The following is a 25,392-nucleotide window of genomic DNA, read 5'->3' as shown; positions in this document are numbered from 1 at the left end:
CCCTGGTTAATTTTTTGATAGGAAGGCTGGAGAAAATTACTTATATATCAAATGTCAGGGTGTAAACTCTGTTTTCTTCATTGTCTCTTGGCTAGCTGCAAGGGATCACACCTAGGACCCCTAATAGCTCTTAGGAGATAGGATTTTTGATAACCTGGAGCCAAACACCAAAAAATATTAGGAACACTTAGGTGGGATATGTGATGTGCAAATATTGCTCTGAAACTATTGGTTTCATGCCGTTTCCCACTCCGTCTGCTCATAATTTCTGTTCTGATTTTTCCCGATCTCCCCATCCACAGAGCAACAGATTCTCAGTACCCAAAGCAGCAACACCTTCTCCTCAAAACAACCTCTTTCAGACCTGAGTCTTAGTCACAATAGCATTTATTCTGAAGCTTGACCTATAAATGATGTTATACAGAGATGAGGGTATATCCTCCAAAGCTGGGGGTAAATGACTGGGAGTGAATCAGCAAGAGGCTGGAGAGGGGGCCTTTAGTGCTGATCTCCACCTGTAAGATACAGATAATAACTCTTCCTGTATGGTACATCATAGGGTTGTTGTGATGCTTAATTAAAGCATTTAGAAAGTCTTTCAGCAACATCAGTCTATAAATGTTAAACGAGGCTGTTATTCTTCTTCTCCCGTGGTTACCGTAAATTGTTTTATTGATCTAGTCCATTACACACTCAGGAAAAGAATTGTTTATTGCAGTGAGAACTTTGAGGAGAAATATTTCTTTTCTCCTCACTACACTCAGAACTTGCTTCCACAAATGTTTTTAATCATCAAACATGTTGACTTAAGTCTACAAAAAGAGGCAGGAAAATACTGGATAAAGTTCCCCACTAACTAGAAGCCTTTTTTCTGATCTTTCCATAACAACTCGCGTGTTCAGTTCATTGGCATCTACTGGGACTTGTATATGAAAGAACTTCAACATGAAAAATATCTCTGCTCTTCAATTATGGCTGGATGAAAAACTAGTTGATATCAAATGGAGGCTTACCACTGTTTCACAATGTTTTAAATCAGATTATGAATGTACTGCAAGCTGATGGTACATAAAAATCTCAAATGATTTCTCTGAGAGTTTGCATGCAAAGAGACTGCAGAATTTGTCCTCAGCATTTAAATGCTTTTAGAAAAATTGAATTGATGTCAGTGCAGAGAAATGATTAGTAGCAAAAGATAATTTATCTGCAAGCACTGTTAAATTTTCTTTCTCATTATATGAACATGTAGTCAGGCTAAAAATCCAAAACATATTGTAGCAGCTCCATGCAAAAGCAGCATTTTTAAGATGTCAAAGTATTTTGGCAGTCCAATTATTACTCATAGAATCCTGAAAAATCCTATGTACTTACATTATACTTTTAATTAGTTCACAAGTTAGGCAACAGTTGATAACATAATACTTAACATTTCAGAGAAAGCTCAGGAATAAACAGGTGCTTTGTTACTGTGCTCCCTTCTTTTTCAATTACAGGGAGAATAATGTTTTTACAAGGAATCAAAAAAAGGTTAATTTGTAATTAGAATTTTATTATGGGAAGAGGCTCTGTTTCTGAGTTCTATGACTCACAAGTCCATCATGGACACACAAAAAGGAAAGGGAGGTCAAAAAATACTCCACAGAGATGTTCAGATGCTTGTCCATTGGACAGCAGTTCCCAGCTCAAATAATGTTGTATTAATGAGGAGAGTGAAATGAAAATTTACCTACATAGAGATTAGGAGAAAAAGCAGACAGGAATTTTCCATTCTTTGTAGGAGTAGGAAACTGGGAGATTAGGGGAGTTGCCAAAAGTTGCAGCCGAAATAGCTTGGCTCCTTGGCTCCTAGCTTGGTGTCTCATTATAAGGTAAATTCTAATTTTATGTTCTTTCTTCTCTGGTGTCACATTAATCACTGCAGTCTGGGTGGGGGGTTGAATTCACAGGATGGCATTAAATCTGCAGAAATAGCCCATGGCCCCTTGCTGTGATGTACTGGAGGGAAGGAGGAGTGGATGAGAACCTATATTCAGGTATCTTCTGGAGGCCAGCTCTTGCCTGCCCACATCTGTAGTAGCCACGTTGTTGCCTGAGTGGCATCGGAATTGCTTTGCACATTTTTTTGAGTACTGAAGCTATACTCAGGTAGCTCCAGTGAAATAACACAGCAAGAATGACTAATGCATAGTCAGTCCTGAAAATGAGATGTGTGCAGGGGAAAGAGGGAGATTCTCCTTAGAAAGGAAAAGTCTAAAATAAACTAAGGTGTGGGGAGGAACGCAGGAACTGTTTGCAGTGGGGTTCTGTGGTCTACAGTGCCCTTGGCTGACTTGATCCACCCTTCCCTGATCATCACGATAGGAGGACACCTTACTCACTGCCAGGACACTGATGAGAGGCAACCTCTAACCCTGCTTAGAAAGGAAAATAATCCTTGCTCCTCCTGTCAGACAGGACAGACATCCTTCTGCAGTTGAAGTCATGCCTGGAGATTGGCCTAATGGGTAAGTTTAATGTGCAGGATACTGCTATGGCTAATGAGGGTGAGGGTCTTGTCTTTTCTCCAGGAACAGGAATCTGTGAGTGAAATAGCAGAGCAGGTGTATTTGAGACTTTTGAGACTTTAGGCATGGCCCTGTTCTTCTGCTCAGGGCCAGAACAAGGATTGTGACTCTAATTAGCCTCCCATTTCCTTATCCTGAAATAATAACTGAATTGATCTGTGAGACTTCCTTGCTATTCAGCTACATTTTTTGAACTGAGATTTATTTTTAAAGGCAAGGCATACATTTACCTTCAGTGTAGCACAGGCAAATTTGGACAGTGATTTTACATTTTTTTTCTAACTAGCTCTTGAAAAGGATCAACAAGAATGATTTGCAGATTTTGGCAAAGTCAGTGCCAGGTTTGGCCGCACAGTGGCAAGCAAAGCAATTAAGCAGGGTGAGGATATACAGTCTCAGCAATGAGAAGGTTCTGCCATGAAAAATGAGTGTGCAAGTGTTCCAGGTACCTTGGCTCAATTGTTTATGAATATTTCTACGTACCCTAAGTTGTCAATATTCACCATAAATCAGAAAAAAGTAGTACATGAAAAATAAACATTCAAGTTTGTATATGTTAGCTGGCTTTTAAGCCTGCAATAATGCTTTGGGTTTTACTCTTAAGCTGCTTGTAGCAATCACAAAGCTAAATTGTGCTTTAAAATGAAATCTGGCAGCCAGCTTCCAGTAAAACTTGACTTCAGGAGCTAAGGATCTAAAAGCCATTCCAGTAATATCAGATTAATTCTAAAACTATTCTGAATTGTTGGAGTTGACACCTGCTGTCCGATAAACTGGCATTTTCCAAGTCCTAAGAAGAAGGTGGGGGAAAAAATGGAACAAACAGTCTGCACCCAGCTTGGAGCTTACATCCATCTGCATCTTCTTTGCACCCTTATTCACCTGGACAAGAAAATAGAAGGCTTCAGGGTGGCCTAATTGTGGCCTTCCAGTATATAAAGGGAGCCTACAAGAAAGATAGGGAGAGGCTTTTACAAGAGCCTGGAGTGACAGGACAGGGGGAATGGATTCAGACTGGAAGAGGGTAAGTTTAGACTGGATATTAGAAAGGAGTTCTTTACTGTGAGGATGGTGAGGCACTGGAACAGGCATCCTAGAGAAGCTGTGGTCGACCCAACCCTGGAAGTGTACAAGACCAATTTGGATGGAGCTCTGAGCAACCTGGTCTAGTGAAAGGTGGCCCTGCCCATGGCAGAGGGGTTGGAATGAGATGATTTTTAATGTCCCTTCCAGCCCAGGCCATTCCATATTCTATGAAGAGCACCCAAGCAAAGTAAGATGCTTTATTGTCCACGCATGCTTGTCATTCGCCCTCCTGAATCCCAGCAGTGGGTTTTTCCTAGACATTTAAAGAAGGTAGGAAAATGACTTCTGCTTGGATGTGTACTTCAGGATCTGATCAGTAGGTATGATCAGCCCTGTGGCATGGCAAACTACCTGGTACCTTGTCAGTGACTGTGCATGTTGGAAACTTGCATGCACTTTTGAGGTAATACACCATGGTGGAGTAGGGTTAAGCTAAGGCACCATCCAGCACTCCCAAAAATGTACACCTTCCCAGAAGATGATCCCAGAAGGGGAACCATGACAGCCTCAGCTGAAGTGGGGCAACTTCTCTTCAGCTGCTCTAAGCCAAAATCATTTCCAGACACTCCCTTGTTACCTAGCTTGTGCTCTCACTTGGTGGGTTTCAAACTTCATGAAAAAATTTGAAGAAGTAGCCCTGGAGGAGCCCAAAGCAAGTCATGGAGTGGCCCAAATGCCAGGGCCTCCTCAGCAGGAGGCAGGATCATCCCTTGCCATGATCAATGGCCCTGGTGCTGGGGCCAGGCAGTATGTGCTCTGGAGGGGTCATCACCACACAACACCTTAAATCAACCTGTCTTCCCTCACATTTAAAACTTCTCTTGATTAATGATGCTGAAAACCTGATAAATGAGAATCAGCTAAGTTGTGCATACAGATATCTGGGCAGATTAAATAATTAATCATCCTGTAATTAATAAAGACAGATACTGGCTTTTTCTGAACTTTCCCTCCTCCTCTTCTCACACAGACTTTCAAAAGGTTTTTGACCAAAATAACTACAGACACCAGCCACTAATCCCACTTTCTGGGGGAGGGGGCCCTGCTGCTTTATTAATGTGGCAAAATCTGTGCATACATTTGAGCAGTAATGAGATCTCCAGGGCAAAGTATGACATCTGCTCCAGAACTTCTAAAATACAGGTTAATTTACACCAACCAAACCTCTTTGAAGCCAGGAGGTTTGATTTTCGCTTGTAGACTTAATGTATTAGCGTCTGACAAGCATCCAGCCCTCAAAGGCCTTGCCATTACTTAGCTCCCGGTAAACGAGCCTATCAAAGCGCTTTATAAATAATACAACCAAATAATCTCTTGGCAGAGGAACAGCTGAGTCCTTGGGCACCATCATGCAAGTGGTCACTTGCCCCAGAGGTGGCCACGCCTGCAGGGATGGACCAAATGCCCACAACGTCACCGTTATTTCCACTATGAAAATTAAGAAACTCAAGACCCTGAGGATAAGACAAATGGATCTAATAGAAAAGGTAAAACTGAAGTTTGTTTTTTTCAGAGGAGACCAAACTACTTATTTCCCTTACTTTTCTGGTCAAACATTGCATTTCTTGTTTCTTCTGTTGTTTGGGTTTTTTTGTTTAGTCGGTTTCTTTTTTGTTTGTTTGTTTGAGTTTTTGTTTGTTTGTTTTGTTTTGTTTTGGATTTTTAAAGAGAGAAGGAAAATAGCCAAGGTATTACAACAAAATTATCAATGTAGTTAATTTTTTTTTTAATACATCAAGAAGGCAGGGACCATTTGTGGTGGGTGGTGGTGGAATTGGGCTATTTGTTCAAGAGCTGTACAGAAATTCTTCCAAATGATGGTCCTTTCACCCCTTTGCACCTTCTTGTCAGAGCATGCTCATTTGGGGCCCTGCATTTCAGGTCCTCATGGAACTAGAAATGGTCCTTAGGAGAAACACAGTGGTCGTCAAACAGGAATCTAGAAGATGTCTATAATGAGTTCAGACACCAGTGCCCAACAGAACCTTTCACTTTTGTTAAACCAATTTATCTAAAGTAGTTTATCCTTGGGAAGGTTAAGCGAGAACTCAATTACAACCTATTGGCATTTGCATGAGGAGATTTTGTACAGAACTCAGTTCTTCAAGATGAAGCAAAGTTCATAATGAGCTCTAAGGGATAACAGTGGAGGCCAAGCAAATTCAGACTGCAAATAAGGATATCACCTTTTTCCTTGTTTAATTTTGTTGGTTATTTTTGATGTTGTTAAGAAGAACCTACTAGGGGAATATAGTGGCATATTGACCAGCTGCAGATTTCCAAGCATCTCTTGCAAAAAATATATGCCGCTTGCTTTTAAAAAAGTTACAGACTTGATACAGAAATCACTGGATAATCTTCTGATGCAGAAGGCCACTAATGTTTTCTGGCCCTTAAAATCCATGAACTCACAAATTTGAATGAGATAAAGCAATTGAAAAACAAAGGCCACTAGGATAGAGAATGAGTCAGGTGCAGATGTGTCTTAGACAAATCAATTTATTTTCCCTTGTCTGAAAGGCCCTTCTGACAAATTATTTAATGAGATTATCCTAAATCTTTTTCACAGAAGTCAGCTTCAAATCTGATTTCAGAGATTACCTGCTGCAATAATCCGGACATAATTCCTAAAATGCACTCGGGAATGCTGGGTCCAGTATTGGACACATCCAGGCTACAGAAGAGCAGCAAATACCCTGAGAGGCTCTGCTCACTGGGAGACTCAGGGGAAAGGTACTGTCTGTTTTGCACACTTGCCAAACACAACCCAAAATATATTAAAAGAAAAAAAAAAGAGAAGGGAGAAAAATTAATGGAGCTTTATGGACACTATCAGGAATGCAGCAGGAAGTAATCAAGTACGAGATCACGTTGCTTGTGTGACTGTTGCCATGACATTCAAAAAGCACTTAGTGTTATCATAGACTATGAATATTCTGTTGGTTGATTGATAGTCTGTGGCTTTTTTTCCTTGTAAGCAAATGCAATGACAATATTAAGCAATTACTGATAATGTCACCCAGCTGCTTTCCTGCTGCCTGGGTGACAGGAATTCTGAACTGCAGGAAAAACAAATTTATTAAAGGATGGAGCGGCGCCCTGTGCTCGCTGGCGTTGCGTTTGACCAGGCACAACACAGCAGAAGGTTTCATCTACAGCAAATGAAAGAAACACATCCTCAGTAAACTTTACTAGGGGAAGTACCATGGGGCTTATTTAGCTCTGATTAGATCAATGAGTCTCTCTAAGCACAGCAATTAAAAATACAATTGGTAGCAATGTAGCCTGCTTTAAGCGTCTGCACGCCTGAGAAGTTTATACAGGGATAAACTTGTTAAAGTACATTTCCTGATTAGTAAATAATCAATATGCAAGGTACTTGGTAGCTTCACAGGGAGCAATGGGGAGGGCCAAATTTTCCTCAGCTAAGTGTTTCACCAGTCTGCTGCCAAGAGCTACTGCATTGGGCTTAATTTGTGGGTTATTTACCAAATTGTGTCCATCTTTTCCCTTAATTATCCAGCAAGGACTATGTGTCCCTGCATGCAATGTCTGACCATGAGCCAAGCAGAAATTTGGGCTTGTATCAAAGAATAAATGTTGTCTCCTACTGTTGCTGGGTGTGATGGAGTCACTGGAAGCATAATGGGAAGGTCTGCAACAAAGCTGGGTGTGAGATTTGGGGTTGTGGCCTTTGGCTACAAACTTGACCTGGATCTGATGGGCAGCACTAAAATACCAGCACCTTATGAAACTACTTACAACACTGAGGACTTGGCAGATACCTCCACTATTTCATGCTTGAAACAGAGAGGAGTTTTAGCTGCACTGCTGTGTCTAGGTTTTATTACTTGTCCTGGAAAAGAGAAATCCAGGTCATGCTTCAGATACAGAGAGGCCATCTCCTCCCACCACTTGTGCTGCTCCCTCCTTGCATGCATGAGGTTCTCAGGGTAAGAAGACCTGGTCCAAAGTGTGCAGTGTCTCAGTTTTATGGCTTGCAGGGGAGGTAAAAGGCTGGCTCCTTGCTTGCTGTGAATCTTATTACTACACGTGAAGTCAAAGCAAATATCTTTACACATGATAAAGATTCAACCCTAAATTCATAGGGGTTAAACCCTATAAAATGTAACAGAGATGAATATCCTGCTCATGGACTTTTAAAGCATTTTATGTCAGGGCTTTTATTTTATTTTACATTAATTTTTATAGGAGGGTTAAAGTAAACCTGTAGCAATAATAGCATTTTCTCTTAAATTTTACAACACTTTGCCAATAAAAATTGGCATTTTGGTATGTGCAGAGAGAAAAATATCAGAGGTTGACAAATTAGAAAAATTGTGAAAGGTTTCACAACAAATACAGGTCGTAGCTTATCAGCTGGGTAAATTTTCATGACATGTAAAAGATAATTTTGAAAATAGTGTTTTGAATCCCAAACTGCACATGAATCAACAGCAAAATGCTAGATGGCAATAATAATAATAATAATAATAATAATAATAATAATAATATATTTAAAAGCAGATCTCATCTGAGAGCTGAATTCAGGATGCAGGTGAATGGAGATTCAGAGTGTAGGACACGTGGAGATTGTGTCCACATTTGCACACCACCTTCTAATAAAGTATGGGACACTTTCTGGAAGAGAACAATGGGAATGATTATGGTTTAGAAAACATGACCAGTGAAGAAAGGTTAAGTGATGTAGGTTTCTGTGGTCCAGAAAAGAGAAGCCCGAGGGGTTGTGAAACAGATTGTCATGGAAAGGTGGAAGATAGGGCAGGGATTAATTACAAGAGAAGGACAATCTGGCTTCCTCTGCAGGGAGAAATGAAGTGGGCTTAGGAAAACCTCTTTAAGGGTAAGACTAGATGAGCACTGGGAGAGGAGCCTGGTCACCTGGGAGACAAATCTCTTTGAAATGTTGAGAACAGTTTGGACATACTTGTACTGTGAACAGTGCAAATGTGCCTGTTTTGTGTCCAAGCTTGGGAGCCGTCCAGGCCTAATTTTTTAATAAATTTTGCTGTATACTGAGAGAGTTTGGCATATACTGTCTCCTGAGCAGTTTACAAACAGACAGAGCTTCAGAATATTCTTTTGAAAGATGTGTGGGTGGGCAGGTATTACAACTTCACTGTAGGAAACTGGGGGAGAGAAAAACAGAGGTTTAAGCAATTTCCCTAAGGCTAATGAAGCAACAAGCATGTCAGACAAGGTTCAGCTGCAAGCATTTCTGCATCCAGCAATCCTCAGAAGCTCACATCCACCCTTTCCATCTCAGAGCATCTACCTTTTGGGGCTCCCTTTTCATCTGGCTCTATTTTCATGCAGTTGCCTGGCAGCTTCCTTGTTTTTTCCTCCTGAGCACCTTGCTAGTCACCACATCAATAACTGCACAGTTTGAGTTTGTAGCTGCCTTATGACAAGTGAATACAGCTCCTAACCAGCCTCCAAACCCTTCCACCAAAGCTCTGCTGAGCTGCATAAAGCATAGGAGTGACCCAAGATTTTGTCCCAGTGGGCAAAAGGCTGCCTCCAATGACACCACCAAACTTCCAGTAACAAGAGCTGGATCAGACTGGAGGAGAGTTTGCTTTCTTGCCTGGAAGATGGTCAGCGCATGGCAGGAGTGCATGTCTCAGTGCTCATTGCTTGCCCAGCCTGTTCCCCATAACAAATCCCCAGAAAAAAGACCTCCTAGCCAGCTCAGAATGCCAGTTTCAGAGGGGAATAAGCAGTCTTTAGAACTTGATCAGCTTTCATATGGCATTGGCTTAAGGTGAGGGGTGGTGTTCTGTGAGTTCTTGGTGAAGGAGGTTGCTTGCTCCAAGCACACCACAAACTCATTTAAAGATGAGAGCTCTGCCTGCCAAAGCAACAAACACAACAATGGCATCACTTCAGATTGACAGCCATTTCTTTTTTTCTTTTTGCCCTTCATTGTTTTTCAATTCACTTAGATGGCATCCACGGCCTTGAGGGACTAGGAACAATCACATTTAGAATGGTACAGATGTAAATCAATGCTTCTCACTTTTTCCTCACTGAGACTTGCTCATTCACTGAAATATCCTTCCACTTTCTTCTGCCTTTCTACATAAGGCATGGAATACACTCACACTGTGCCGGATGTTAATTAATCTCTCATAATCAGGTGGCTGGAGGGCCCCATTATTACCACGGGTTCTTTTAGAGTCAAGCCAGAAAATCCTTATGTCTTGTGCTGGAGCATTGATACCAAACCATGGCTGACTCCTCTGTGGAGTTACCTCTTGTATTTGCATCAGGAGCAGCACAGGCCTTCCCAGGCAGCCCCAGCCCCGGCAGTCACAGCTAATTTGTACATATGCTGCCATTGGATGGGTGCCACGCAATTAAGAGGATGCCCTCGAGGCATTAACATTCCTCGTCTCGAAGTGAGGGCGGTGGGAGAAGGCAGCAGAAGTTTATGGGGTGTTATCCATGGGAGTGTGTTATTTCAACAGCATTTGTACAAATCTGTGAGGACGATTCAGAACCGGGCAGGGAGCCAACACAAAGAGGTTTCTGAGGCCGCAGTGGAAAACTCTTGAAGTCCCTGTTTGCTGGAAGAAGATGGTGATGAGGCAGCATGGGGAGTTGATGGTGCTGGACTGGAAAATGCTGATTTCGCTTCTGACCTGTTGTCTCTGGGACCTGGACAACAGGGGTTACCCACATTCTTTAGGGTGTTTGTAATCCCTAGTCCCAGTAAAAGGCCCATCAGCTAGATCCCTGTGAAGCCCTGACAACAGAAAGGGTATCAAGGTCTTCATCCCTCCTGAGGAGGAACTGAGACACTGAACAGCAAGGACACCAGCGTCCTTCAGGGCCTCGGTATCAAACCAAGGGACCTAAAAGTTCCAAAGGACCAGAGCCAAGATCTTGCCATGACAAGTCCTTTCCACCAGAGAACTTCTGGGGTGCAGGGGCCCTGTGGGTGAGTTTCTTTGGGTTATCACAGAGCTCCTGGCCCTCGGGAATCCATCGGCTGAGTGCCCTGGGATACTATTGCAGCCTTGACTTAGGCTGGGAGAAAGTCTGAGGCTGACATGCTTTGACCAAGATATCTTGGAAGCAAGCAAACTGGAAAAGGTTTGACAGGAAAATTTTAAGCCAAATTTCCACCCTGTGTTGCTCTTAGAGACTCAGTGAGTCCCATTACTGTCTGGCAGAAGGATCTTGGCTTCATGGTCCATCCCAAGCTGTGTCCAGACGGTCCTTCTCTAGGACCACCTGGGAATGGTGAAAGTCTTTGCCTTTGCAAGTCTGGCCTGGGCACGACTGTGTCTATCCTCTTTATCAGCATATTATAGGGAGGAAAACACTTGGTGCCACTCCTCCCTGCCTCACTGCTACATTTAAAAAGCCACAAAATATATAGAATAAATTAATTAAAAATACTGCACTTTCAGCTGCACTGATTTTGGGAGAATTACATTCTCTCCCACCATTAGTGCATTTATCCCCCAGTGCTAAAATGTGTATACTGAGGCTTCAGTGCTGCTGGCTAATTTAGGAGTGTTGCCATCATCATAAAAGGAAGAAAATCAATTCAAATCAAAACCCCACAAACAAACTATGACCTTATTCAAATCAGAAAAAAACCCAATCCCAACCTCTGCCAGCTATGGTAGGATGCCAGAGAAGCCGAGAAGCCATGTGAGATGCACAGCATTGATTACTGTGTAATAATGATTTCCCTTCAGCCCGCAGACCCCACCGTATCCTTCATTCCGCATTCCAGAGCGCATCTCTGAGCATCAGCGCGGCTGGGAAGTAACACACACCAGACCTCGCTGGGGGCTGCAGGTTAAGTATTGCACTTAGATTTTATGGAGCAGAAGAGTAGATAAATTCTGTCAAATTAATGTAAATGCTCAGCAATAATTTTTGCTTCTAAGAGTCTTTAACCATTTCTTTTTGTGAATCAGCATGAATCTCTCCTCACTTCTGAGATTCAGTTTGGTTTGGTTTTGGTTTTGTTTGTTGAATTTACCAGTTATTTGCTGGAAATTAAAGTTTTAAATCATTCCTAATTCTTGATCCTTATTCTGTGCTTTCTGGAGCATCACACAGACAAAGGAGGGGCCACGATATTCCTTGCTGAATACAAACTGGCACAGTTCCTTCCAGGAATGTTCCTTCAAGGGTGGTGGTATAACACAAATTTGCATCACTGTCTCTCTGCCCTGCGTTTCGTTCCCTTTGGGTTTGGTCTTTTCTCCACTGACATTAATTCTTTTACAACATACGTAATAGGCAATGTAGCTTTATTTCATCTCCCTGTTTGTACTGTGGGTGATACCTCCCAGGGAAGATTAATGATTTAAGCTGATTTAATGGTGCATGCTTTCCATAGGGAAAAAAAAATTAAAAGAAAAAAAGAAAAGAAGAAGAAACCCTTTCTCTTTTTCTGCCCAAATTAAAAAATGTTATCTTCTCTTGAGTTTTGGGGTTTTTTTCTCCATTGTTATTTGTTGTTTTTCAGCCTTTGATGGCCTCCCAAACAAATTTACCATCTTTCTGTGCATCTGTGATGTTCCCATATTTATGTGAGTCATTCCCACCAATAAGCCTGGGACTGAGCTGAGTGTATGTGAAACTACAGTTTATCTCTACTGAGTTTCAGGAGTTTTGTCAGGGGAGACTTTGACCCTACATTATGTAGTCTCATTTACCTTATTGTTCTGCCACCTTTCCCTTTTCTTCTTGCTCTATCCAGGAGAAAAGCCAGTTCACTTGGCAAAAGAAGTTTGTTATGTCTGTGGGAGAGATTTGAAACATTTGGCTGATGTTTCCCCCTTGCACTTGCTGAGGCACCAGAACATTGTTACCACCCGTAAAAGGATGTTCAAAAAAACCTCAAACCCAGACATATGTGACAAAACTGTGGTCTAAGCCAAAAAAAGAAAAAAAGTACTTAGAACTTTTAAAGAGCTGGTTGGAGGTTAAAGAAATGCCAAAAAATATTTTTGTTAAATTTTTTCTTCTCAATCTACCTGACAGTCTACTTTAATAATAATGTAGTGTTTACTAACTAGAAAATTTACACTCAACAAGAATGCAAAGATCATGAGTAAATACACAAGAGTGACTTAAAATAGGGTAACTACTGGTATATGCAGACACATATTTCTAAAAATGAGTTGCAGCACATCGTAAAAGTCACACCCATTTTATAAAGCTTTCTTTACTGCCCTGTCAATGGGGGAAAGTAATCAGATTCAGCTTTCATGTGGACAAAGACATTTATTCGAGGCAGAGATGGCACACAGAGAGATGCAAATGGGAGGACGCGATTTCCCTCCCCACCCTCAGCACATGGTTTTCCCCAGTGCCGTGTTTTCGTTTGTGCATTCAGAAGCTGCCTGGCATTTCAGTCAGTTCAGCCCTGCTCACACCTCCTCCCACGGCTGTCTGTTTTGTCAGCCTGGGTTACTCCAAAAAGGTGCAGGGAGAAATGATTAACTGCAGTCAATTTATCTGGAATTCTTAGGGGAATGAATAACATTACCTTAAGTAAAAAATAGCCAGGCGACAGCAGTCATATGCTTGTTGATGTTATGCACAGCATTGGGTGGATATCAGGGTGAAAAGTTAGAAAATTCCAGGCATGAGTGGATGTTTCATGATGCAATTTTTAATTGCATGATCAGATGCTCCCTTCACCCTAACCTCTGCACCCATATTTTCCTTCTTTCTTGTGTGGGGTGGAGCTGCCTTAAGGATGAACCAGGGAAGGTGTCTGCTTTCTAAAGGGCTCCTTGGTTTTTGTGGCAGACAGAAGGTGCACGAGGAACGAAGCTGGGGAGTGCTGCAGAAGGTGAAGAAGTCTTTGGGTGAAGATGTTTGGTGATGAGTGATTCATATATCCCAAACTTTTACTAATGATCCCTGACATCTAAGCTTTATTTTTGGGTTTCTGAGAGTCACCCCTGGCACATCACTTGAAGAAAGCCTGGGCTCTACCAAAATGGAGAGGGACACAATGAACACAGAAAGTGCTGTGTGATGTTGAGGATACAGAAAAGTCAGAAATGTCCCAAAACTGAAAGAACCCTTTAACGATTCCTTCATGGCTCAATTCTACATCAGTTAAACAGAGACAAAGCAGAGTATGATTATAGGCTTTGATGAACTTTGATACTGTTGTAATTAATATTTCAGAAAAAATACACAAGAAAATTAATAATTCTGTTCTCAGGGCAGTATTCAGTAAATAAGATGTAGGGTTGTTTGGTAGGAAATGAGGAGAATACAAAAAAGGAATAGCTGCTCATTATCTGAGCGCTGTCCATCTTATGAGAAACCTGTGGAAAAAACCATTTGTGGGACTGCATTGTTAGTTGGGACAGGGCTGCAGGGATGTCCTTTGCTCCAGTATTTCCCAACTTTGCATCTTGATGATGTTCCCTCTTTAAAAAGCAGCTTTACATGTGTGAATTTTACCACCCACATCCAACTGGGACATGGGGTCAGGGCTGTAGGGGGTTTCCATGCCATAGGTACGTGTTCTCCACCTCATCTCTGCCCCTCTACCCCTGACTCCAGAACTTATCTGGGGTTTAGTCCTGGCTGCCTCTTCTCAAGCTCCTTTCTCCAGCCCTAATCCTCTGTCCACATCCTCCCTTCCTCCTAGACTGTTTATTCCAGCTCAGATTATGTTTCCCCTCCACTTGGTGCCTTATTTTCCACGCTGCTGCAGGTGTCAGCAGGGATCCTGGGGATGCAACACGGGCCTCCGGTCCCACCCATTGGGAGTCACCAGTCTAATCAAGGACAGATCCTGCCTTAAAGCTCAGATGAGCTGGTTCCAGCCTAGATGTTTCTCAGACATCCCTACCAGGGTGCCATCAGTACTAGTAGAAGAGACACCCAAATACCAGTGAGGGTGTGAGCATTGAGGCACTGGTGCCACAGAGAGGTATCTGATGTTATGAAGACACATTTAATCTCTCATCTTACCTGATCTCTCTCTAAAGACCACAATGCATTAGGGGTGGGGTTGTGCCAACCCTAATGAGGCTAAATATTGCCTTATTTGTGCCATATAATTCTTTGGCCTGATCATGGAATATTTGCTGAAAAGATTAGTCTTATAAGTAATTAGTCTTTCTGGAAAAGAATATCAGTGGCAGCAGATAATACTCAAACCCCCTCTATCCAAAACAATTTAATCTCTTCTAAATGAAATCCATTTTTCTAAAGAAAAATGACTTCCACAGTATTATTCGGAACCTGGCCATGGAGAGATTCAACTTTAGATGCAGCAGTAATGATTTCTCCTAACTTTGTATTTCAATTCCTAAGCTACTAGAATTAATTGAGTGTGTAATTAAGGAAGGGTTTTCTTACCAATATGATCATGCCTATAATTAAAATCTCACACAAATGTGTATGTGGAAGAATAGGGCAGGGCAGAGCAGGGAAGAGACCAAACTGTCTGACAGGTTTACATCAAAGGACCTGAGCTCCTGCAGCTCTGAGCCAGAGGGAGGGGAGGAAGGGAAGACAGGACAGGCTGATAACTGACTTGATATATTGTTTTTGACCTCCTGTCTTCAAAGCCCCGAGTGGTTTGAGTGCTGTCTACTCTGGAGATGGCTTCTACCTTTAATGTTCCTTCAGCACAGCCAAGCTTTGCAAGTGTTTGTGCTACCAAGAACAGAAGAGTGATGATATCTGCCTGTTTTCAGAGGGACTGGAATGGGTTTGGCTGCTGCTTTGGGCTGTTCCTCGTCAGAGCTGTGGCCCAGGTGACCCCATGTCATGTCATGAGAGCCACCACTTTCCTCTGGTGTTTGTTGCGTGGGAGAGCCATGAACAAGATTCTGTTAAAAAAAAGGAGTGGTGCGTTTTTACTGCTGATATTTATACTGCATTTACTACTAAATCAGCCTTAAATAGCTGTTCAGCCTGTCATGTGGGACCCAAGTCAATGTCTCTGCCTCAGGACAGCTTCATTTGGGAAGATTCTCCTGTTCTGAACATGGAGAGATGTTGGGTGCTGGGAAGCTGCAACACAGCACCTCCACAACAGCTGAGCTCCTGCACAAAAGGAACAAGGGCATTTCCTAAAAAACCCCAAACAAATCACCAAAATGGGGAGTTGGAGCTTGAGATGAAGAAGGAATTGACTCCCTTAGCTGGTCTGCCATGTGTTGTGATACTCTGTGACTGTATAAGGGAGGGGGGAATCCCTCCCTCAGAGGATAACCGAGCCAAGGATCAAGACACTGAGGGAAAACAGGTGTGGATGAATGTTGCATGAAAGAAGCCACCCTGAGCAGGGAAACTGCTCTCTCATTTGTTTGGTATCTGCTGTGGTCAGGGAAACAGGACTTTGTATGTTTAATGACATTGTAATATGTTTGTAAATCCCATCAAAAAGACACCTGCATCTGTCCTCTGGTCTCTGAACTGGAACAACCTGAAGGGCCTGGGATTTTTGTCTTGCTGGCTGAATCCCAAACGGGGTCAGAATTTTGGTCTCACAGATTTGGTGGGGTTTATGTTGCAATGTAGATAAAAGAGCCACGCAGGGAAAGTTAAGGTACATTAGGTGTGTGTTCTCAGGAAGAAAGCCCACAAGCCCAGCTGCACACATCTTTTACATTTATTAAAATCCAGTAAAATACTATAAGAAATAGTTACTGAAGTCTACATTACTGAAGTCTGTGCTGGGGTGCTGAGAGCTATACTGGTATGCACTGGTTATGGCTCAGATATTTTTTACATGAAATATGCATCGTGCAAATGCTTTATTGCATTGCATATAGTCCCAAACATTAAACACATGCAGTCCCTACCAACAACTGCCTTCAAAATGACCTAATATATCAGGCAGATGTGCAGGAGAGCTGTTTTTCTCTGTAGATAACTACCAGGCTGGCATTTTGGGGCAACCATCATTTTTTGCTCCATAATCATCTCGCTCATAACTTTCTCATTTTTTCAGCTTTCCCATATTTGCAGCAGTTAAGACTTTGTGACCTTCCCCAGGGAATGCAACCTGTGATTCACAGCTTAAGAGTGGGTGTCTGTCTGAGTCCTGCGTTTGAAAAGGGTGGCCAATTGCCTTGCCAACAGCTGCCATTAAGTAAAATACTTAATGAAACGACTGGGAAGATGAGCACTCACCAGTGTATTTTCTCTGCACTTCCTAAAGAAGCCTGTGACCCACACACTGAGCTAGCAAGCTTTATGCTCTTAGTGCTGTCGTTATCAATTTTATTCCCTCCAGTCCATGCCTTGCCATACTGCATTTTAAACATTATTATCAATTATTATTATGTTGTTATTGCTGTGATTGTTATTATTAATTTCATTTTGGTACCTCTGTGGTCTTTACATAGCCCCCCAGTCTTAGGTCCCATGGAAGCCAAGAGAAGGTCCTTGGGCACTTTCAGGCAACATCAGCCACATGAAGGCTTAGGGAATGTAAGACCTTCCTGGGCACCTCTGCTGCAGCCTGGGTTTGCACAGGCTGAGCAAGACATGGAGAATTGAGGCCAGGGTGCAGGATGGCTTGAGCTGAGACATGGTGTCTGGACACTGGGAGGTGAGCAGGGCACGTGAGAGTAGTTCCTATTTCCATCCTCTGAAAGAACCCAGTGGTATCTGACACACACTGTGAGAGCTTTGGTCACCAAGGCATGCTGTGATCATTCCAGGCTCCAACACAACAGTGTGCCAAGCCTAACTGCACCTCCCAGTGATGTGGTCCTGATGCTGAGCTGATGATGGCAGAGGGGGGATCAAACTGTCTGTGAAAGGCAAAGCAATCCCAGCATTGTGACTATCCTGGTTCATCTCAGGGGCTGTCTGATAGTCACGGGAGAACTCAGCAAGAGCTGAACCCACTCAACCTGGTGTGCAGCCAAGGGTAGGTCCTAGGATAGTGTAGCTAGGTCCTAGGATAGTGTAGCCTGGACTCGGTTGTGCTCCTGAGGATGCTGAGAATGGACAGTACCCCCCAGGCTTTGGATCATGGGTGAGATACCAGAACTGGAACCACAATCCTTCCTCTTTGAAAACAGAAGCAAAATGCCCCCATTTCCTCCCAACCTTCAGTAGGGAGCATTTGGGGACAGGGATTGTGTTCTCATGATCCTGCACTAAGCATACAAGTCCCTGTGCTGGATTCTGATCTCCCAGTGCTCCGCAGTGCAATTCCCGTTAACAGCGCAGATTCTGGCTCCTGCCCAGGGTATATAAAGTTTCCTTTCTCTGTATGGTAAATAACCCACCCTGCTGACGAATGCCCAGTCAGGCATGGAGCTCACTGCTCTGCTGCAAAGCACAGCCGGGGAGGAAAAATAACCTTTCGGCTTTATGTTCAGTGATATATTGTCTTTAAATCTGAATGGGTTTAGGAAATGTTACAGAACAGAAACGGTTCTGCTTTTCCAGAGGCATAATGTTATGGTACAGCTGTTCCAAAGCCAAAGTCTGCTCTGAGTTATGCCCCTACATCCTCTCTCCCAGGTATTTATAAAATTATAATTAACAGTAGGAGACATAGGACTCCATTATTTCTTGAACTGCCTTTCTTTTTAGCCATCTACAAGCTCAGAGAATTACATATGGCCTCATTAACCTCTGTGTCAAACTGATAATAAGGCAGGGAAGGAGGTACCCCTTCAGCTGCTCGACAGCCTGTGCAGGGGCCCTGTGGAAGGGCTGCTGAGGGAACACCAGCACTTCCCATGCTACGAGCTTCATGTGTCCATATCAGCTCGTGGGTGGTTGCACAGGAACCTGAAATGTTGTGTTTGTGTCTGTGTGCTCATTGCCCATGTGAAGTTACTCCATCTGGGAGATCAGAAACCCCAGAAATAAATGGCTTTGGAAATCTCACTCTGTGTCATTAGCACTGGTGTGTGTCTATCTTGATGGGATACTCAAAATGGGAGTGAAAAACACAGTTGTATCAAAACAGGGATCTGAGACTCCATAGGAGGAACGTGAATGCTTTTGGAGGGACGGGGGGCAACTTTTGTCTTTTGGTCTTTTGGTATTCTTAAAAACACCAGGACTGGTTTCACAACACAGGCAATTATTCTGCCTCTTGGCTTCTACAAGAGTGCTGTAAAGTGATTTTAATATGCATAGCTGTCCAGACAGTGCAGGATCCTAGCCTGAACTTCTGCAAGAAAACTGACGAGATTAAAGGTTAGAATCTGTTCAAATGTTTTGCTGCATGCAGCTGCACAAAAAACCTGCTTATATAAACTTGTTTTCAGTGCCATGCAAGAAAGGTGAAAGACTACAGCAGTCCATAGGTGTAACCCAAACTCCAGACTTCACTTTCCCGGAGGTAATTTCCCCTCCTGATTTCCTCCCCTGACAATCTCAAAGGCCAGCTGTCACAGCCTTTGCTACTTAGGATTCCCAGCATAGAGGATACTTCCCCAAGTTTCTCTGCTTCAAGCCACTGTGAACTTCTCTAAGTAAGGCACAAGGACAACTTAACCATTCTTTGTGAAAGATCCAGTGGTCAAAAACTAAATGGCTTTGAAAACAGAGACAACAGGGTTTAACAAACTAACAATAACGCCATGGGAGTTTGCTAATCCCCAAAATCTACAATAAACAGATAAAGTTAATAAGATTCAATAAATGAGAACAGCCCCATTAATGCTTAAAGAGCACTATCTAAATACTACACACATTATTTACTGAGTTCCCTTGCTGAATTCGCTGTGCACAGGAACACTCAAAATTCATTATCTTTGGATGCAAAGCTTAGTAAATTCGACAGTAATTAATCTCCATTTACTCTCCTCGTGTGTTTCTGAACAGACGAAAAGTTCACTGAAAAAGTTCTTTCAGCTGTTCTGAAAGAGAAGCAGTGCTTTGATAAACAAAAAAGTGCCAAACACAGGCTTCTGAAAGGAAAATAGAGCAGTAGCCAGTTCTGCATGGTTCGAGCCAGGTGCTCATTGCAAATTCAGTAGCATGCACTGGCAAGTGTCAGCAGCAGAGAAACTGAAATTACTGAAATTCTTATGCCAGTGTAATTTGCTGAAGGCGATGTGCTGAGGGTTAAGGCAAATTGTGCATGTGTTGAGGATTATAAAACAAATTAAAATGGAGGCTAACAAAAGGAGTGCAATATTTATGCATTTCTTCATTCTTTTCATTTTGTGGTACTCAATCAACTTCACAGTCTCTTAAGGTGGCATGGGGACATTGCTATTGTGTACATTCATTTGCTTTGAAAAAGGGGGCTCAGATATCCTAGGCTACAGAATTTAACAGGTTCTGGTAATATTTATAAGTATCTCCATTAGCCCACCAAATATTTACAACCCACCATTACTTCTAATCAAGTGAAATTTAACCATCAACAAAAAAATGCAGTAACTTCCCTATTCAGTGTGTTCTACTGATCTGCTTCAATTTTGATATAGCAGCCCATTTTACCGTGTAACCCTTCCCTTTCCCTTGAATTCCTGCATTTGTGCACCTTGGTTATACAAAAGCAGAAATATTTTAATCACCCATGGCTTGCTGCAGTGGAGTCCATTACACGGTGTAATGTGCTTAATGTTTAATACCCAATTTACCAAATATTTTAAAGAGTTCCTAAGTTACTAAGTACCCACTGTATGATCACCCAGTACAGCCCAGGAGCCAAATGGGTTATTACCTTGTGGAATAAGAAACAAGTCCTCTATGAAGTATGATCTTGGTTGTATATTCCCGGCCCTCTGCTGGCAAGCCCTGCCATGGAGCTGGTTGGAGAAGTGAGGACATCGTGTCCATGACTCTGTTCAGTGTCTCAACTCCAGCCCTCCTGCACAATAAACTGGACTTTTCTAGTCAAGATGTGCCCACCTGTCCCTCTGCCAGCTCTGATGTGGAGTGACAACCTCTGTGAACAATAGGGACCAAAGAGCTGACAGCAATCTTATTTTCAGTTGCCACCATGAGATTCATCCAAGTCCACCTGAAGGGATTTAGACCTCAATTTCATTCCAGGGACCCTTGCATTTGGCTATGAGAGGCAGATGTAGGCTGTTCTCACCCAGTGGTGACAGACTGTGAGAAGCACCTGCGGAGTCAGCTCTTCCTCCTACTTACCCATGGAAACAAAGAAAATAGTTTGATTTTATTTTTCTGTCTAAATTTGAGCAGGCTAAATAGAGCTGCTTGGGACTCTAAGGATAAAACGGAGTCTTTATGTGCATTTCACTGTGACAGGGAGATGTTTTCGCACAGGTTCAAATCTTGGAGCTCACAGATGCTCCAGGCTCTCTCCAGGCAGCTCTGCCAGAAATGACCAGAAGCCCACTGTCCTTCATGTCACTGTATAAACCAAAGGACAAAAAACTTCTAACTGGCTTCCAACAGTTGCAGCCTTAGTGTAAAACAAGTGACAACAGATGGGATCAGACAGACGGGGGAATAGAGGGGGAAAAATGAGGCAGTATTAGGATGTGACAGGCAGGGGTCTCGGCACATCAGCAGCCTCGCTGTTGTCAAGTTTTTTGTGTAGTCATCACATATTAAGGTTGTATTCGGGGAGTTAATAGATTTTACACTTGATTTTCTAGCAGGGAGCAGGGAGCCACTGCCAGCCATGAAGCATCTTGGAAATTATATTAGTTTTTAAATCTATTCAAGTGATCTATGCATTGTTATTTCTCTGAAAGGTAAAGATGTAAGGGCCAAATCCTGACCTTTATTTCGCAGCGTCTATTTGAATATCTCCATCAGCTGCCATGGAGCTACTCCAGATTAACGGCAATGTAACACCAACGTCAGGATCTGGATTTTCCAGAGAATCCCGTTGATCTTACATCATTGCAATAGATGATCTAAAATCACATTGCTTTGGCTTGAGAAGATTTTCCCACACACAAAGGAGCTCAGAATCTCTCCCCCTCTCTAATATTAAGGCAGATTGTGATCCAAAGGGTCATGTCTATATTCCCAAGTATATTCTTCTATAGGATCAATAAATAACCTGATAGTGGCAATTGAGATTACACTTTATGGATGGCATTATTAGGATTTACATTCCAGCTACAAAGCAGGTCAGATGAACAAACAGAATACCCAGTCCTGGACCACTTCCCTTACTCTACTCTGTAATTTTTATAGCTTCACACATGCTGCAGGTGCTGATACTACACACGTCTGACTGTAATCCACACATCAGCCTGAGAGCACACCAGTCCTGGGAGAGACTGCCTCCAGCAGTCATTTCAAGCCTGGTTAGAGGAGCAGAATGGAAACATCAGCTAGAGCGATGAAAGTTACATTTTCTAATAATGGAAATGAGATGGAAATGTTGGGCAGCTGCTTGGGCTTTCCTCTATTATCTGATTTTAAAAAAATAATACTGAGAAATGCCTTACAAAGCCTAACATTAATGTATGTATTCCTCAGTAATGAGAGATATGAATGGCTAGCTCTATAATCCCTTATAAATCTTACATTCTAAAAACTGCCCATAGCATTGTTCTTGGTAATGGAGAGCTATATGAAGTTGGCAGGTCCTTTTTAAATTATCAACTTACTGTGCAAGACAAAAAAACCTGAACTAAAGTGGAAAAAAATTACTCCCCTGGAGAATTTCAGTGCAGACATTTGCTGGCAAATTATTTTTATTTAAATCACTTTTCTTGGTTTTAATATTGAAAAGACTTTCAATCATTGAAGAGCCTTTAATTTAGGATAGTGGATGGCAGGGATGTAATTGAGGAGACCAGACTAGCTCATCTGCTTCAGCACAAGGGCTGGACCAGACAATTTCTCAGAATTTTTTCAAGTCTGGCATTTATAGAAAGCAACTCTGGTTTGACTGCCTCTTCAAAACTGTTTGCATCTAAGACATATGAAGATACCCTGCTGCCAGCAAGAATTGCCATTGAATTCCAATTCTTCCAGTCTTGAGATGGAATACAATAGGGTTGGATTGAATGTGGTGATGGACAGGAATCAGAAGGGTTTACTCAAGGCAGTTACCACATGGGATGGAGGCAGTAACTAAATAAAATACAATCAGGATTCAGTCTATCCCCCAGGACCACAAAGAAATAATGTCGCAGGAAGAAATTTTACAAACTAAACCATCACTGTTTTTTCTCTGTCTTTTCCCCGCTGGAATTCAAGTTTCTTTAATAATGAGGATTAATGTCAAACCTTTAAAGAGAGTTGGGAGTGTGAGAAGGCAGCAGACAAGTGCAGCAATTCCTTAGCTCTGCACGCTCACTCTCTTTTACAGCTTTCTGCTCTGGATCCACAACAAGAGGTCTCTCACCCTGGCAGGGTATTTGGGCACAAAACCACCCACTTTGCTTGTCCATGTCTCCCTTGCTGCTGAAAACACCACGCTGGGGTAGCCCAGTGTCCCCATCCGTCCCTGTGCCGCAGGTACGCTTCCCCCGACCGGCTCCCTGGGGAGCACGCACAGACACACAGACACAATGAGAGCCTCCAACTGGAAATTCAAACAAAAATATGGCTGTCTACTCCAAAAGGCAAACTCATTTACAAAGGTCATCTCTGTCGAGGAAGAGTGATGCGTTACTCCCCTCTTGGAGGCAACTGCTGTCGCTCCTCTGCCGAGTTACATTCACGACCATAGTTTTGAAAAAGAAGAAGGAAAAAAAAGAGAGGGAAAAGAAAAGAGACAAAAGCCCGGCAAGCCCCCTATTTTCTCATCGGAGACAGAAGCCCTTCCATTTTGGTCCGATCCTCATGCCAATCCTCGTCCCCCAACTTAGTATCTCGTGCCTGTCTCAAGCATCCCACACGAACAAGAGCATGTCAGGGACCGCCAGCGACACCCTTCACGGGAGCTCAGCCAGCTGCCAACCTGCCAACTTGCAATCCTCAGCCGCGTGGAGCACCGTTCCTGGAGAGACCTTCCTCCCTCTGCCTCCTCTCTCGCTCTCTGTGCATAATCTGCCCGCAGCTATGTTTGTACCATCGCGGCTGACAAACGATCCCTGCCTTACGTAATGCATTCAGCACAGGACAGGCGATCCCAGCCCCGCCGCGGGGCTCCGGTCGGCGGCAGCGCTGGGGAGGAAGGTGTGGGACCTTGCCCTGCCTATTGTGCCGCTGGGACCGAGCTGCGAACGCGCCCGTGTGCGGCTGATGCTCCTCCGCTCTCCGTGCTACCGAGGAAAGCACCCAGAAAACTTCGTCACCGTGCAAGATCGTGGATTCCCCGCGACTGACTTAAAAGGGTGTAATCCTCATTCCAAGCCTCAGCCCAGGAGGTTTTCCCTGCTCGGGGAACGCCAACAGTTGGAGCATTTTCTGCTGGGCGCGTTTGCTGTCAGAGAGTGACCAAACCCACGCTGAAAGGGAGTTCCTGACAATTGTCAGCCGGGAATTCAGGGAGAGAAAGAAGAAAAGCTCACTAAACAAAAGGAATATACTCCTGCAAAGTTGGTCAGCAAAAGATACTCCCTGAATGAATTTCTATTGGCATTTTAATTCAGATCAGAGCATGCCTTTGTGGAAAATTCCCATATTGCTCCTGCTTTATGCATTTTGTTTTCCGTCATGAAGTGATGCTAGGACTGAATCTCTTTCAGAAAAAAAATCCAACTAAAACCAAGTTTCAGACCTACAAACACACCAGTGTTCAGTCCACAGGACCAGACTAGACCAGTCCAAAGTAAAACCCTTTTGAAATGCCATCAGATGAGCATAGCTGCCCATCACTGTGCTGAAGGTCATCTCCCCCTGGGGCCACCTCACTTCCTAACACAGGCACAAAAAGGAAACCCCTTCCTCAGCCCAGGGGTTAACCTTCCACATACCAGTACCCAACTGCTGTCCAAAAGCAAAATAAAAACCCTGTTACACCACCAGAACTAGATTTTTAGCGTTAGAAAAACCACTGTCAGGCTGGTTGGAGCATATTACAGGTGGAAATTTCTAATGCCCTTTAATGTCAACTCTTAGGCCCCAAAGCTACAAGCTCAGGGACAGTCACTGTCTGATTCAGGCACTGAGCTGGGTCTGGTTAAACTCCTGAAAATACCACGTTCTCTGGATGATGATGGGGATTCACCTCATTTAGCTTTCACCATCTAAAACTCTGCCTTCTGGTCCAAGCCAGCCACTGAGGTTCCTGCAAAACCAAAAAGAGAGACCAATTCCTTCTCAAAGTAATTGGCTGCTCAGACCAGGGACCCTCTCTGACCCCATGTATTCTTCATGCTCAGCCCAGGCTCCTGGAGGCTACACTGAGAGGGAGAAGATGCAAAGGAAAATGTTCATGGTGGTGTCATGGTTGCTTCATGGCATCCCAGGGTGGAAAGTCTGGGATGAACCCAGAGACAAACAAAACTCCTGCTCTTTAAGCCCCAGCAGAAGCGCTCCCAGACAGTGATACATGTGAGGGTGTTCAACCTCACACATCCCTTTTCCTCTCTATCTCTTCCAGTCTTTTTGACCATGTAGATATTGTAGTTTTAGGCCATTTTCCTTATTATTCTTTATGGGGTAAAAACAGGGAGGGGAGGTACCCCCTACAGTGATTAATATTAATTTCAAAGATAATTAACTGTTCTCAGCCAAATTCAGGTTCTTATCAAATGTGAACAAATCTGATCATATTATACTGAAGGCACAGATAAGTTTTCCATAGCTAAAGAGACTGTAGAATGCTGGCAGGCCATCCATTTCTTGCTGGTTGTATATAAATATGTTTTGCTACTGATATTTACAAGGCTTTAATAAG

The 25,392-nt window shown here is 43.0% G+C and overlaps 1 protein-coding gene across 3 annotated transcripts in view; it reads right to left on the bottom strand.

The window, feature by feature from the left end:
- The window catches only part of FRMD4A (FERM domain containing 4A), a 362,397-nt gene that overhangs the window by 254,156 nt on the left and 82,849 nt on the right, over positions 1 to 25,392 (bottom strand). The window contains exon 1 of one of the 3 annotated variants that reach the window (XM_017740377.1): positions 23,348 to 23,727. The exons of the other annotated variants lie outside the window; for them this stretch is intronic. Within the exon in view, the coding sequence (XP_017595866.1) occupies positions 23,348 to 23,375 (28 nt within the window). The 5' untranslated portion in view covers positions 23,376 to 23,727. Of the gene's footprint in view, positions 1 to 23,347; positions 23,728 to 25,392 lie in introns of those variants that run through there. 3 annotated transcript variants of the gene reach the window in all.

This window comes from Corvus brachyrhynchos, unplaced genomic scaffold (assembly GCF_000691975.1).
Source record: "Corvus brachyrhynchos isolate BGI_N302 unplaced genomic scaffold, ASM69197v1 scaffold307, whole genome shotgun sequence".
Classification (NCBI taxonomy): domain Eukaryota; kingdom Metazoa; phylum Chordata; class Aves; order Passeriformes; family Corvidae; genus Corvus; species Corvus brachyrhynchos.
This window is presented reverse-complemented; position numbering and strand designations above follow the sequence as displayed.